Genomic DNA, 13,677 nt, shown 5'->3' on the forward strand with positions numbered 1-13,677 from the left:
TAAATTTTCAGATGAAGAAATTAAAATTATTTGTAGTCATATGAAAAAATACTCTAAATCACTATTGATCAGAGAAATGTAAATTAAGACAACTCTGAGGTACCACTACACCCCTCTCAGATTGGCTAAAAAGACAGGAAAAGATAATGATGAATATTGGAGGGGATGTGGGAAAACTGGGACACTGATGCATTGTTGGTGGAATTGTGAACTGATTCAACCATTCTGGAGAGCAATTTGGAACTGTGCCCCAAAAGTTATCAAATTGTGCATACTCTTTGATCCAGCAGTGTCCTTACTGAACCTGTATTCTAAAGAGATTATAAAGAAAAGAGACCCACATGTGCAAAAATGTTTGTGGCAGCCCTGTTTGTAGTGGCTAGAAACTGGAAAATGAACGGAGAATGGCTGAATAAATTATGGTATATGAATGTTATGGAATATTATTGCTCTGTAAGAAATGATCAGGAGGATGATTTCAGAGAGGCCTGGAGAGACTTATATGAACTGATGCTGAGTGAAATGAGTAGAACCAAGAAAACATTGCTCACAGCAACAGCAAGATTATACAATGATCAAATCTGATGGATGTGGCTCTTTTCAATAGTGAGATGATTCAGACCAGTTCCAATGATCTTGTGATGTAGAGAGCCATCTTGGACCCAGAGAGAGGACTGTGGGAACTGAGTATGGATCACAACATATTTTTACTTTTTTGGTTGTTGTTTGTTTTCTTTCTAATTTTTTTCCTTTTTTTTCTCAAAAAGGATTTTTGTTGGGCAGCATGATAATTGTGGAACTATATATAGAAGAATTGCACACGTTTAACATATATTGGATTACTTGTCGTCTAGGGGAGGAGGTAGGGAGAAGAGGGAGGTCTTGCAAAGGTGAATGTTTAAAATTATCTATGCATATGTTTTGAAAATAAAAAGCTTTTAACAATAAAAATTAGAAAAATTTAACGAAAGAAAGAAATTATAGAGACTTTATTAACTCATTTGAATGACCAATTAAAACTGATATGAAGTAGGAACTTTATAATTAATAGATTTATAAGAAAAGAAAATGTTCAGGGACAGATTCCTCAGAGACAAGAACCTGATAAAAAGCCTGCATCAATGAAATGTAGGTGAAATGTAGGCAGTTTTTACTTTCCTTTTCAAATCTTAGAGCTATGTTTAAAAGAAGAATGAAAATGGAAGGAAAACAAAGTTCTCCCAACTCCTCCCATTTGGAGCTGGAGTAAGTTATTGGGAAAAGAAAAGCAAAGAACTTGAGATAGAAACTAACTGAGAGTCAGGCCTCAATCTAGGGAAGTGAAAGGTTCTTTTTTGCCTAATAGGTAAGCCTATCTTGCTCACCTGGGCCAACCAGTCAGCCTACATAAAGATGAAAAAGCTAATGGGAAATTCTATCCCTTTGTAATAGGGTCATTTTGATTTTTGAAAGGAGGAAGAAAATGAACATTTGTGTGAAGAACAAAATTTGCTTGAGAAGAAACAAAGATCTTGAACAGCTAGGTGGTGTAGTGGTTAGAGCACTAGTCCCGAAGTTCAAATCTGGCCTTAGACACTTAACACTTCCTTGCTATGTGACCCTGGGCAAGTCACTTAACTCTAATTGCCTTAGCAAACAAACAAGAGGAAAAAAGAAAGAAAAGGAAAAAGAGAAGAAACAAAGATTTGAGGAAAGACACAGACTGGTCTGAGGGCTTGAGAAGAGACTGGTTCTATTCATTTCACTGTGCATCAGTCCATGTACGTTTTTTCCAAGTGCTTCTAGCATCCATTTGCTTGTGATTTATAGCACAGTAATGTTCTATTACATTCCCAACTTGTTCATCCATTCCCCAATTGATGGATATCTCAACTTCCAACTCTTTGCTACTATAAAAAGAGATGATATAAATATTTTAGTACATGTAGGACCTCTTCCCTTTTTGGTGCTCTCTTTAGAACACAGACCTCGAGTGGCATTGTATGCACAATTTAATTGCTCTTTGGGCATAGTTCCAAATAGCTCTCCAATATGGTTGGATCAGTTCATAGCTCTACCAGCTGCTTTACAACTATTTTTTAGAAACTGTGCAGATATTTTTGCTAAACAAGCATACTACTTGTGAAATCCTGTCAAATTTGATCATGTGCTTCAGTGACCCATGAGAAGCAAAGAAGTAACTTTGCCCAGAAGAATAGTTGTGAAGAATAAAAAGGGAACAGCTAGGAGAGAAATGATTTTGGTTTTATTCAGTAGGAATTGGGTTAGTGCACTATTCCCTAAAGAGATATAGGCCATCAAAGCCCCAGCCATAAGTTGCCCAGGTATATGAGCTCACCTATAAAAGTATGTGCCAACTCCCACAGTGGACACTATTTGCATTAGTTGGACAGGATAATCCAGGTTAAAGGGTAGACTGTTATATTTGGATTACTCTTGCTGTTAATTTTTTTTAATAAATGTTATGATTATTGTTACTCTTGCTTTCTCATATACTAAACATCTCATGTTTATTTAATAAACAATGGTTTTATCAAGACTTATTTTGTGCAAATGAAAAGAACACTAGTGAGGGCTAAGGAACTTTAATGATGAATAAATATAAGAGAGTCTTTACTGCATACCAAAGTTATTCTTAGTTCCCTGCCCCTGAAAGTAAACATAGCAGTGTAGTGGAGGCCATGGCTAGCCTTCTCATTTTGGGAAAACAAAACAATCTGCCAGTATTAGAGCATATTGGGAAGAATGAGCAAGCACAGAGAAAGTATGGATGCCACTATACTGAGAATCTAAAGAAAAGCACTAATTCTTTTTTTTAAAGCTTTACCAATATTTATTCTTTTTTAAAATAGTATATTATTTTTCCAAATACATAGAAAGGTAATTTTCAACATTCATTTTTATAAGACTTTGTTTCGAAAATTTTCCCCTCCTTTCCTTCCCCAAAACAGCAAGTACTTTGACATAGTTTAAATATGTGCAATCCTTTTAAAAATATTTCCATGTTTGTCGTGTTGAGTAGCACTAATTCTTTTTTTTTTCTTACTTTTTGCTGAGGCAATTGGGGTTAAATGACTTGCCCAGGATCACACAGTTAGGAAGTGTTAAGTGTCTGAGACCAGAATTGAACTCAGGTCCTCCTGGCTTCAGGGGTGGTGCTCTATCCACTGCACCACCTAGCTGCCCCAGTAGCACTAATTCTTGATACTATTTAGACTATAGCCTATTTCAATAAATGCAAGTCTTTCTGGCTTTTCTGTTTGTAATCCTAGGACATAGCACAGCATTTTGCATGTAGTAAGTACTACTTTTAAATTTATTCATTCATATCATAGACATCCAGTTCAATATTGAATATAGAATAAAAGATTTAGAGTTGGAAGGAATCTTAGAAAGCCATCTATCCCAATCTCTTAATTTTACTATTAAGAAAATTTAGGGAAGTCAAATAACTCTTGCTAAAATTACAGATAAGTATCAGAAGTGGAATTCGATCTCAGATCTCTTGAATGCAAAGCCATCTTTTCCCCCTACTATATCATTTTGCTTCTATTTATATTTAGCACACAAATTACTTATCAATTCCTTGCAGATCAAAACCCAGGCCATTATTCTTTAATCTCTAATATTGGCCAATAGCTATTGTTCTTAATTGAATTAACTCCAACCTGAAAAATCCACCAAAGTGGATTTGACACTTCCCTAGAATGCTACAGTTTATAAAGCTCTTTCACATTTGCTTTTCACAATAATTTTGTGAAGCAGATAAGACAGGGATCCTCATTTGTCAGATGAGAAAAATAAAGAGCTTTGTTCAAGGTCACATAGTTGATTAACGATAAAAATGGGATTTGAAGCCAGGGATTTTAGCCTCCCTATGTGCTACTTTAGTGCCAAAGAGAAGGAGCTGGAACCATCCTCTGGCAGTTACTATATAGGAGGAGGGACCCTCTCTCTATAATTTGGCCCAATATTTTTGTCCTTCCTCTCTCTTCAATAGACATCCCACTTTAGTCCATTGTAGCTTTCATTCACTCTTCAGTGAGCTAAATGCTATAGATTCCCTAATCCCTCAGCAATGAAATTTAGATTGGGGATTTTATCTGATCTAGGCCAGCTGTGATCAGTAAATTTCCCTGGGATTTGGGGTCTAGGCTCTGTCTTGTACTTTTAGGAATCATTCAGATCAGACCAAGTGCAGGCTGGATGCCAGGTGGACCATTCATACACTCCTGTTTCAGGTCTAGACCTATCTGGCCTCAGGGAGTGAAGCTGATACAGGACAATGTTCTGTGGTCAGTTTATGAGCACAGGTGAACTCATTGCCTCCTGAGATGGGAACAGAGAGTTTGGAGGGGGAAGGATCAATTATCAGTAAATAATAGGAGGGGAGACCAAGGAAGATCGAATCTAGACGTCATAAAATCAGTAACAGATCATGAAATGGGCCCTAAAACCATCTTATCCTATGTGGTCTAAGCACTACTTCATCCTACTATATCATTAAATCTGGGTCCACTTCTTATTTGCTGATTCAAATACCCAAAAGTACCCTAGATACCATCCCATTTCCCTAATCCTATTAAACAAGATACTGCATTGCCCTCTCCCGCTCCCTCCTTTTTTCTACCTGGTTTTCAGGGTTCATTCTTCATCATCTTTGAAAAGAAGATTTTCCTCTTCCTCTTCAGGAACTGCTCCCCTACCCTCGGCCTTACCCACAGCAGCCCCAATGCCAGCCCCTATGCCACCCCCAGCCACTGTGGCACCAACTGTGGCTCCCGTGGCCAGAGCTGCAGCCTCTACACTCAAAACACTGGCTGCCACACCAATTCCCACTATACCACCAGCCAGTGCCAGGATTCCAGCCCCCACAAGCCCACCCAGGGCAGTAGTATGCCCACAGAAACGCTTTTTATAGGAATCCTGGAAGTCCTTGACTTTCTTCTGCATCTCTTCCTCAAAGTTTTTCAAAACTTGACTCTTTCCTGGGCTTTTCAAAGTTTCTTTGAGATGATCCAAGATTGTATTTTTCTTAGTTGAGAGGCGTTTCCACATCGTTGTAGGAAGAGTATTTATAGAAGCAAGCATGGGCTTTGTGGAAGAATCCTGAAAGTGTGAAAGGGGAAGCTGTGACTGCTGGCTAAGCACCCAGATATTTCAAGTCTTTGCTATTCATATCCCTCTGATTCTGAGAATTCGGGTAACCTTTACCTTCTGACAGTCCAGATGAACTCAACTATGCTTTGTTAAAAATTTTTGTTACATATATATAATATATACACACATATATGTATAAACACACATGTATACATACACACAAACATATATATGTCTCACTTTTTTTTTTTTTTTACAAATATGCCCTTCTCCTGAAACCCAATACATCAATTTTATCAGGAAATTTATGCAGCATCCCACACCTATACTTCCAATGTCTTCAGTGAAAGGTAGAAGCCAAGTTTGGTCATTACAACTGTGGACAAGAATTCAGGCTAGGTGAGTAGAAGCCATTGATTTTGTTTCTTTAGCCTGCTTTTGCTTCTGACTCAATTCATTTAAAGCTAAATCAGAAAGGATATTGGAAGTGTGTTAAACTGTCTGAATCTGAAGCTAGATAATTATCTGATAATCTAGATTAATAATTATAATTACTAATTATGATTAACAGAAAACACTGATTCCCAGTCCATAAGGACAAAAAAAAAAAAAAAAAAAAAAAAAAAGACCTAGTTTTAAACAACTTTTATCTTTATAATAAAGTCTTCTTGGTTTTTGTTACCCGGTGGCGATGGTTTGTCAAGAACCATGGCTAAATACTATCAGTCAGGTCTTATGAGGCAGAAGATTAAGCATTCTACCCTATTAGACTTAATCTGAAATGGCTGAGCTGTCTCTGAAGCAATGAGGTTAACAGGGAAACTGGGAACCTAGTACAAAAGTGCCCATAAGGAGGAACTCTGGTTCATTGAACCTAGTGGAACTCAACAGGGAACATCAGTGATCATTTTAGAATAAATGCAGAAGGGTAACTAAAGGCCACTGATGCTTTAGGACCTGTGGTGTCCTGTGGTGAATTCATATGTAATAATAATAATAGTAGTACATGTTCACTGAGGTGAGCATACTTAGTATGACTATTTGATTGAAGAAAAAGCAGAATTTATGAGATGTGAACCCACAGATTATCTTGAACTTAGAGTAGTTCTGTGGGGTACATCATATATGAGAGGGATAATGAAAAAATTGAGGGCTTACCTGTTCTTCAACAAACTTCTCCAACTCTTTTTTAGCAGCTTCAATCTCCTTCATATCATGGAGTTGAGTTACTACCTGTCCAAGGAGAAGAAGATCTTTGTTGTTCTTCACTCTCTCCATTTGGAAATTATGTCCCAAGCCCCATACCTTCCTCCTCTTCCTAGTCCAACCTTGGCACTGGCTGGTGGTATAGTGGGAATTGGCATGGTAGCCAGTGTTTTGAGTGTGGAGGCTGCAGCTGTGGCCACAGGAGCCACAGTAGGTGCTACAATGGTTGGGGGTAGCATTGGGTCTGGCATTGGGGCTGCTGTGATAAGGAAGGAAATAGCTCCTGAAGAGGAAGAGGAAAATCCTCTTCTCAAGGATGAGGAATGAACCCTGAAAACCAAGTAGAAGAAAGGAGCAAGAGAGAGCAAAAAAGTTCCCTTTTTTCTCTCTTCTTTTTTTCTTTCGTGTGTGTGTGTATATGTGTGTGTGTATGAGAGAGAGAGACAGAGACAGACAGATACAGAGACAGAGAGAGCCAGAGACAGAGCCAGAGACATAGAGACACAGAGAGTCAGAGAAAGACAGAGAGAGATAGAGACAGAGATAGAGAGAGATAGAGACAGAGAGAGAGAGAGAGAGAGAGAGAGAGAGAGAGAGAGAGAGAGAGAGGTAATTGGGTTTAAGCGACTTGCCCAGAGTCACACAGTTAGGAAGTGTTAAGTGTCTGAGGCTGCCCATGTTCCCTTGAAGACAGATGTTCTGACTCCCTGGACTTGGTCCTCTACCCAAAGTTAACCTCCTTCCCAGAACTATTAGCCAGAACTGTACCGAATCATATGAGGAAGAGAATCCGAATTCTGTCTTCTTTAAGAGGTTGAAGAGTTTCTGTAGACAAATTTAAAGGGATTATGAGAGATTACAAGAGAATGGACAAATAGATATAAGATTCAAGGAAGTTGGGGAAGTTCTCCATACCGTAATGTTCTCAGCTAATTCCCTTCCAGTGAGAATATGTCCATCTGAATACTTTTTTAGATGCTGGGTGGCTGAACTGCAAACACCTGTGATGTAGTCATGTAGATAGTGACAGAAATTGGGATCCATGTCTGAAAAAGAGAAAATCTGTGATTCTGGGAAATTTGAGGAGCGGGGGATAGGGTTGCTGGAGTTTAGAAGGGAAATAGGATTTTTTTTTTTGAGGGGAGAGAAGATTAGTTAAATTTTAAGAAGGAATTATAGGGATTTCTGATTAGAGGAACTACCTTCTGGATCTCCATTGCCTCCGCTTGCCACTTTTATCCCGGGAAATGGCAAAAGATAGCAGCACACTTGCTTGTTCTTAAAACTCTTCTGAATTCTGGGATATCTACCAGAAATTTTCTGAGAAGACAGCAAGACCTCAAGACAAGTTCCACACTTTAGGTAGTAGCTTCTTTCTCTCACCCAATGTTCCCGTGGCCCTCTCTCACTCTGAATGTACACACTCCAGTACTATCATTTTTTTTCCTCCTAAACTCAGACTTCATGTCCTCTCCCTCCAAACAGTTGCCAAATTGATATTCTTAAAGCATAAATTCAATAAGTCAGTCCTCTGCTCAAGAAGCTTCAATGGATTTTTATTGCCTTTGGAATGAAATATAAATTTATTTATTTGGTATTTACAATCTGACATCATAATCTCCATAATCTTCATTACATTATTGGTTTTCACATATTCCAGACAAACTGAACTACTATTTGCTGCTCTTTAACTTTAGCATGTCTTTCACTTCTTAACTCCAACCTTAAAGCTCACCTCAAATGACTCCTGCTAAATGAATTCTTTTCTGATTCTTTCCAGTTGCTAGTGACTTCCCCACAATTGATTTTGTAACTACTTATATGAATACACATGTACCTATTTGTCCCCACCATCACCACCAAGAAAGAATAAGTTCTTTGAGGACAGACTGTTTTGCTTTAGACTCAGGATTCCCAAGACCTAGCACAATATCTTTTCAATAGTAGGCATTTATTTAATACTTATTAAATGAATGAATGAATGAATCAATGTTCCTACTTGCCTGGAACACACCAATCATGTGTTTTTGGCCTGCCTCCTTTCCAAATGTAGCTGGGTGAAACCAGTCACGAACTAAGAGATCCAGATGCTGGAAAAGAAGAAAGGTAAGATAGCTTGACAAATGGATTGTAGGGGGCGGGGGGGGTAAGAGTCTCAGGACAAATGTACTAGGCAAAAAGTGCCTCACCTGTATTGGTTCCATCTTAAAATATTCTCCTATCTCTTCAGCAATGTGGAGGAACATCTGGTAAATAGATATAAATTAAGACTCTTCTTGTCATGGGACCAAGATATTTCTGTCTCTCTCTTTCTGTCACTGTCTCTGTGTCTATGTCTCTTTCTCTGTGTGTGTGTCTCTCTGGCTCTGGTTCTTTCTGTGTGTGTCTTTCTGTCTCTGTTTCTTTTTCTCTCTCTGTTTCTCTCTGTTTATCTCTCTGTCACTGTCTCTCTATCTGTCTCTGTGTCTCTCCTCTGTCTTTGTATTTGTCTATCTCTCTGTCTCTTTCCCGCTCTCTCTTTCTCTCCTCTCTCCCTCTTTCTCTTCCTTCCTTTCTATTTCCTTCTTTCCCTCTCACTCTTTTTCTTCTCTCTCTCTCTCTCTCTCTCTCTCTCTCTCTCTCTCTCTCTCTCTCTCCCCCTTCCTTTCATTCTCTGTTTCTCTGTCTCTTCCCTCCCTTTCTCTCTCTACCTTTTTCTCTCTCTGTCTCTTTTTCTCTTTGTATTTCTGTCTCTATTTTCCCTCCCTCTCTGTCTCTATCTCTCGAAGTTCCTTACACTCTACTGTTGAAACTAGAGATCTTCCTACTAGTTCTCATGGCCATACTCTGAAACCAGATGTCTTATATCCCAAACTTGTTCTTTACCTCATACCATTTCTTCTCTTTCCCCCAATCCCCACCAGAAGTTTAAATGTCTGCTCACCTCCAGATATTCCAGATCAGTATCCTTCAGCAACCGAGAAACATTGAGAATCTAGGGAGCAAGGAGGACAGTTAATTGGAAGGGCAAACCAGGAGCAGAAGAGCCTAGGAAACTTGAATCACATTCTCATAATGGGATTATTACATTTTATGAGAGAAAGAGAACTTACTTTCCAAGGCAATATCAAGAACCTTGTGGCTAGTAGATCTTCTGGCAGAAATCAAACCTAATCTAGCCTATTTAGAGTTAGGGGCTAGGGTGAAGATAGAAGAAATTTTCTTACCTACTTTTAATATATTGCTTCAGGGACTACTTAGGGGCAGGAAATATTAAGCACAAACATAGAAGCTAGTGAGAATTGAGTTATCATTTTTACTAAGAACACAGTAGCCAGTCCATAATCAATTTCTCAGGTCTAGAAATTTCATTCATTTTTGATTTATACAGCAACCAGATCAGCAATACAATGATTTAAAAATACAAATCATATGCACTTTCAATATGATCTTACAGATTAAAAAAATAAATACTCAACATTCATTCCCAATTACAATAAAATCAATAGCAGTTCTAGCCTATTAAGGCAGTATATTGAGACACTTTTTTTTAGATGACGTAAGGTATTTTCACCATTCTTTGGTTCAGTTTCTGAGTTATAATTCAAATCTGGTCTACAAATCCTACAATAAGCTAGAAGGGAAGCTGTCTTAGAGAGAGAACCCACAGACTAGGGAACAAACCACTTGGGTTCCAGGTTATCACCTGATGAGAGCTAAGCAGCATGCTGAGGGCTATGAGTTTGGCATTCATTTCCTTGTCCTGTTCTATACTTATGGACCCTTCTGAATCCACAAGAAACACAGCCACCTGGAGGGGAAGGAAGAAAGAAGAAGTATAAGGTTAGAGCTTCCTTTCATCCTTCTTCCCCTTCTTCCCTTAGAACTTCCTCAATTCTTCTAACTTTTCACCTACTTAATTTCCTTCAGTTCCTCTTCTCTCTCTTATTTTCTCTATTCCCCTATACCCACCCTCTTTTCTCTTTTCCATTGTCCATTCTTTGCCTCTGCTTTTTGCCTTCCACTTTCCAGTCTCTCTATCTATCTCCCTATTCTGCACTCTTACTTTCATCCCCTCCTTCTCCAGAACAAATGGCTGGCTCCATATCCACAGGCCCTTGGTGATGCTTTCAGCTCCTGGTTCACACTGGAACTTCTGTAAAGCTCTTCTACTTTTCATCCACTGGAGATCCTTGGCTTCCTAAAGAAGGTGGAATTAATTATTTCTCCCCAGGACCCATATATCACATATACAAAATCTCTCCTTTAGAATTTATTATTCCCTTCTCAAAATCCAGGTCTGACCCTCCCATCACTGACCTCCCTTCAGAAGCTTTTTGCCTTACTCATTTCTCTTCTTCCACAGTCCCTGCCCTTCCCTTCCCTTCACCTGTCTAGGTCATGGAATCCCAACCCCAAGTCTTACCAGACCTTGCATTCCGCTAATTAGATAGTTGAGAAGGAAAGACTTTCCTGTTCTCTGTTCCCCCAGGACAGAGATGATACAGACTGGATTGTCCTTAGCTTGAGGGTGATTCAAACATTGAGTCAGAGACTCTAGACAGAGGGTGAAATCCATCCTGGAGTTGGTCCGAACCAGTTGCAGAGGCTTTGCCTCTGTACTGTGACCATCATAGAGTTTCTAAAGAAAAACAAGGAAATGTATTATACACTTCCTAATTTTGGATCTGATCCTGGAGTACTTACCTTTATTTTGTAATGAAGGAATTCCCTATCTTTCACCTTAATCATTCTAGATTTAACCCAAAGTTCACAACCTCTCCTGAATCAGGAAAATATAATTTATTAAATGCTTTCTATATGCTAAACACTAAGATAATCAAACCCAGAAACTGATTGTTTTCCCTTCTTTACATGAGACTGTGAAACCCCAATCCCTGACCTGGTTTGAGCCTGCATTCTGCTGAAGAAGGTTCATGTTTTCTGTCAAACTGCGGAGTCGAGTGTCTGGAACTAGCCGCCTCCTATCACATCTCATCCGGCACACAGGGCAGCAAGGTGGTTGAGAACCTGGAACTCGGGAGGCCCAATGACAGGTGATGCATTGAGCACAGAAGTTGTGGCCACATTCAAGAGAAACAGGATCCCGGAACAACTCCCAGCAAATGGAGCACGTAAGATCAGACGTCAGTAGATCCAGTGTGTCAATTGAAGTTCTTAGTGAGGGGCTTCCTGGAAGGGAGCTGGATCTAAAGATGCAAAGCAAAGTAATGGAGAGAGGGATGTCTTGCTCTGGGAAGGATAGAAGGCGCTAATGGGGGGAGCTGAGATCTGACCAGATTTCATTTAAGAGAGGAAAAGGGTGAGAAGAGTGGGAACGAAATGTATATTTTGATTTAATTTCTTTTTTTAATACCTCTGGATTTTTTTTGTGAATCACTGTGGGAAGGAAAGACTGCTAAAGAAGTGAGGGGAGGGGAGGATTTTTTTTTGATCCCAGACTGATTTATTCACTATAAAATTTTAGAATTAGAAGGAATATTATAGATTTTCCGGGCTATCTTGCTGCAGAAATGCCTTCTAGCATCACTATTTGGATACTTCCAGTAATAAGGAATTCTTTACGGGTTGAAGTAGACCATTCTCTTGTTGGCTAGCATTAATTTTTAGGAAGTTCCTCCTTACATAGATCTTAAATCTCTGCCTTATTGTAAACTTCACTGACTGGTAGTAATTTTGGCCTCTGTAAGAGGCAACAAAGAACAAGATTCTTTCTTCCCCACAATATCCCTTCAGATATCAGATTAACTATCAAGTCCCCTTTAAGTCTAGATTTTTCCAGGCTAAATATGCCCCAATCCTTCTAACCTAGACTCATGCTTGGATATTAATCATTACTTCTACTTACAAATGGTCGTTTCTGTTTTCCATCAAGAAGAATTTTTATGTCCTTGAGAAGATGAAATAAAAAGATGACAGAGAAATGATAGAACATAGTATTGAATCTTGGCACCCCGAGCTCCTCCCATTTCTGCTCCCTTCCCATCCACTTGTCCTTCCCTCAATCGCATTCCTTTCCCCTTTTTTACTGCCTTCTTTTTAGCCTTATCCCATTCACCTTTCTTCCCCCCAACTCAATTTACCATTCACTTTCTACTAGCCAGCAAGGCTGTTTGTTTAGTAGATAGAATATTGGGTCTGGAATCAATAAGACTTAAATTCAAACCCTATCTCAGACACTTACTAGTTGTGTGTGGCCTTGAATAAATCATTTAACTTCTGTCTGCCTCTGTTTCCTCAACTTAAAATGAGATTAATAATATCTACCAAGATTGTTGTGAGTCCAATTATAAAGAGCTTAGAACAATGTCTGGCACATAGATGGTGCTTAATAAATGCTTGTTCCCTTCCCCTTTTACTGATTGCCTTCTCCTTAATTCTAGTTCCCATTCTAGTTCACTCTGATCTGCCAATTCTATCGCTCTCTTTCTCTCACTCTCTTCCCCTGGTCCTATTCCTTTTCAAATCCCAGTGTTGTATCTACTCAGCCCCTGGCCCTGTACTTACTACTATCTTCATTTTAGGGTCAGTTTGTTTCTAAGCTATTGCCTTCCCCCAAAAAACCATTCTCCTCCCATCTCACAAATCTCCCTTCAACTCCATTCTCCTCCCATCTTATTGTTCTCAACCCATTTCCCTTCCCCAATCCTCCTCTCATCTCCTTTCCCCTCCCATCCCACAGTGTTTATTCCATTCCCTTTTCACTATCCTCCCCCATGCCCATTTTTTTCCCTTTAAGGACAAGGTTTAGTTTGTCAGGTCCGCAAACATGAAATAAACGGGATAAACAAGTTCTGTTCTTGGAAGTGACTAGATGGAGAATGGAGTTGAGGGAGGAGATGAAACCAGGAAAGAGTCAGGGATACGAGGAGAAAGAAGACCAGAGACTAAGGGAATGTACTTACCTGCCTAAGGATGTACCTTCACTGAGAAAGCAAACAGTGGAGGATTTCACTTCGGTCTTCAATCAGTTTCTGTTCAAGCTGGAAAATGAAAGTACTGTAGGCTATCTTGGAGGAGGAGTCTTTAACCAGGAAATGGAAAGAAGGCAGTAACAAGCTCAACGTCCAGAGAAAGGGCAGGGAGAGCAAGCAGAAAAGGGATTCAGACATAGAAAAAAGGCCATTGAACAAGAAAAGAAAAAGTGGAAAGATAGACTTTTTCAAGCAAGTGAAAAGAGCAAGTTACTGCACTTTTTCATTCCATGGACAAGCCTTTTCAATAAGAAAATACTTTAATTTTAGCAAGAAAATAATTGCTTACAATGAGATAATTCAGGCCAATTCCAATAGACTAATGATGAAGAGAGCCATCTGCACCCCGAGAGAGGACTGTGGGACTGAGTGTGGATCACAACATGGCATTTTCACC

At 39.2% G+C, this 13,677-nt stretch overlaps 1 protein-coding gene across 2 annotated transcripts; it reads right to left on the reverse strand.

Annotated features, from left to right (window-relative positions):
• Positions 1-3,297: 3,297 nt before the first annotated feature.
• RNF112 (ring finger protein 112) lies at positions 3,298-13,335 on the reverse strand. 2 transcript variants are annotated; one of them, XM_012542664.3, is made up of 14 exons: positions 13,212-13,335; positions 12,155-12,196; positions 11,189-11,495; positions 10,712-10,927; positions 10,352-10,486; positions 9,992-10,096; positions 9,230-9,280; positions 8,496-8,552; positions 8,310-8,396; positions 7,509-7,626; positions 7,222-7,352; positions 7,075-7,131; positions 6,259-6,333; positions 3,298-5,109 (listed from the first exon to the last, which is right to left on the reverse strand). In XM_012542664.3, the coding sequence occupies exons 2-14, from the start codon at positions 12,175-12,177 to the stop codon at positions 4,645-4,647; spliced, it is 1,827 nt and encodes a 608-aa protein (XP_012398118.1). In that variant the 5' UTR covers positions 12,178-12,196; positions 13,212-13,335; the 3' UTR covers positions 3,298-4,644. The 2 variants fall into 2 exon arrangements, with proteins under 2 accessions (XP_012398118.1, XP_023353083.1); XM_023497315.2 differs by lacking the exon at positions 12,155-12,196 and having other exon boundaries at positions 13,212-13,334.
• Positions 13,336-13,677: the final 342 nt, after the last annotated feature.

The sequence above is a fragment of the Sarcophilus harrisii genome, chromosome 1 (assembly GCF_902635505.1).
Source record: "Sarcophilus harrisii chromosome 1, mSarHar1.11, whole genome shotgun sequence".
NCBI lineage: Eukaryota > Metazoa > Chordata > Mammalia > Dasyuromorphia > Dasyuridae > Sarcophilus > Sarcophilus harrisii.

Bases quoted from the DNA above. Each gene is read 5' to 3' on its own strand.
- RNF112 (XM_012542664.3), bottom strand. From the start codon at position 12,177: ATGGAAAACAGAAACGACCATTT. The intron at 10,928-11,188 runs GTCAGGGATTGG...GTTTTTCTTTAG, and splicing joins AGAATGCAGGCTCAAACCAG to AAACTCTATGATGGTCACAG. The intron at 5,110-6,258 runs GTAAGCCCTCAA...TCACACTTTCAG, and splicing joins AGAAGTTTGTTGAAGAACAG to GATTCTTCCACAAAGCCCAT.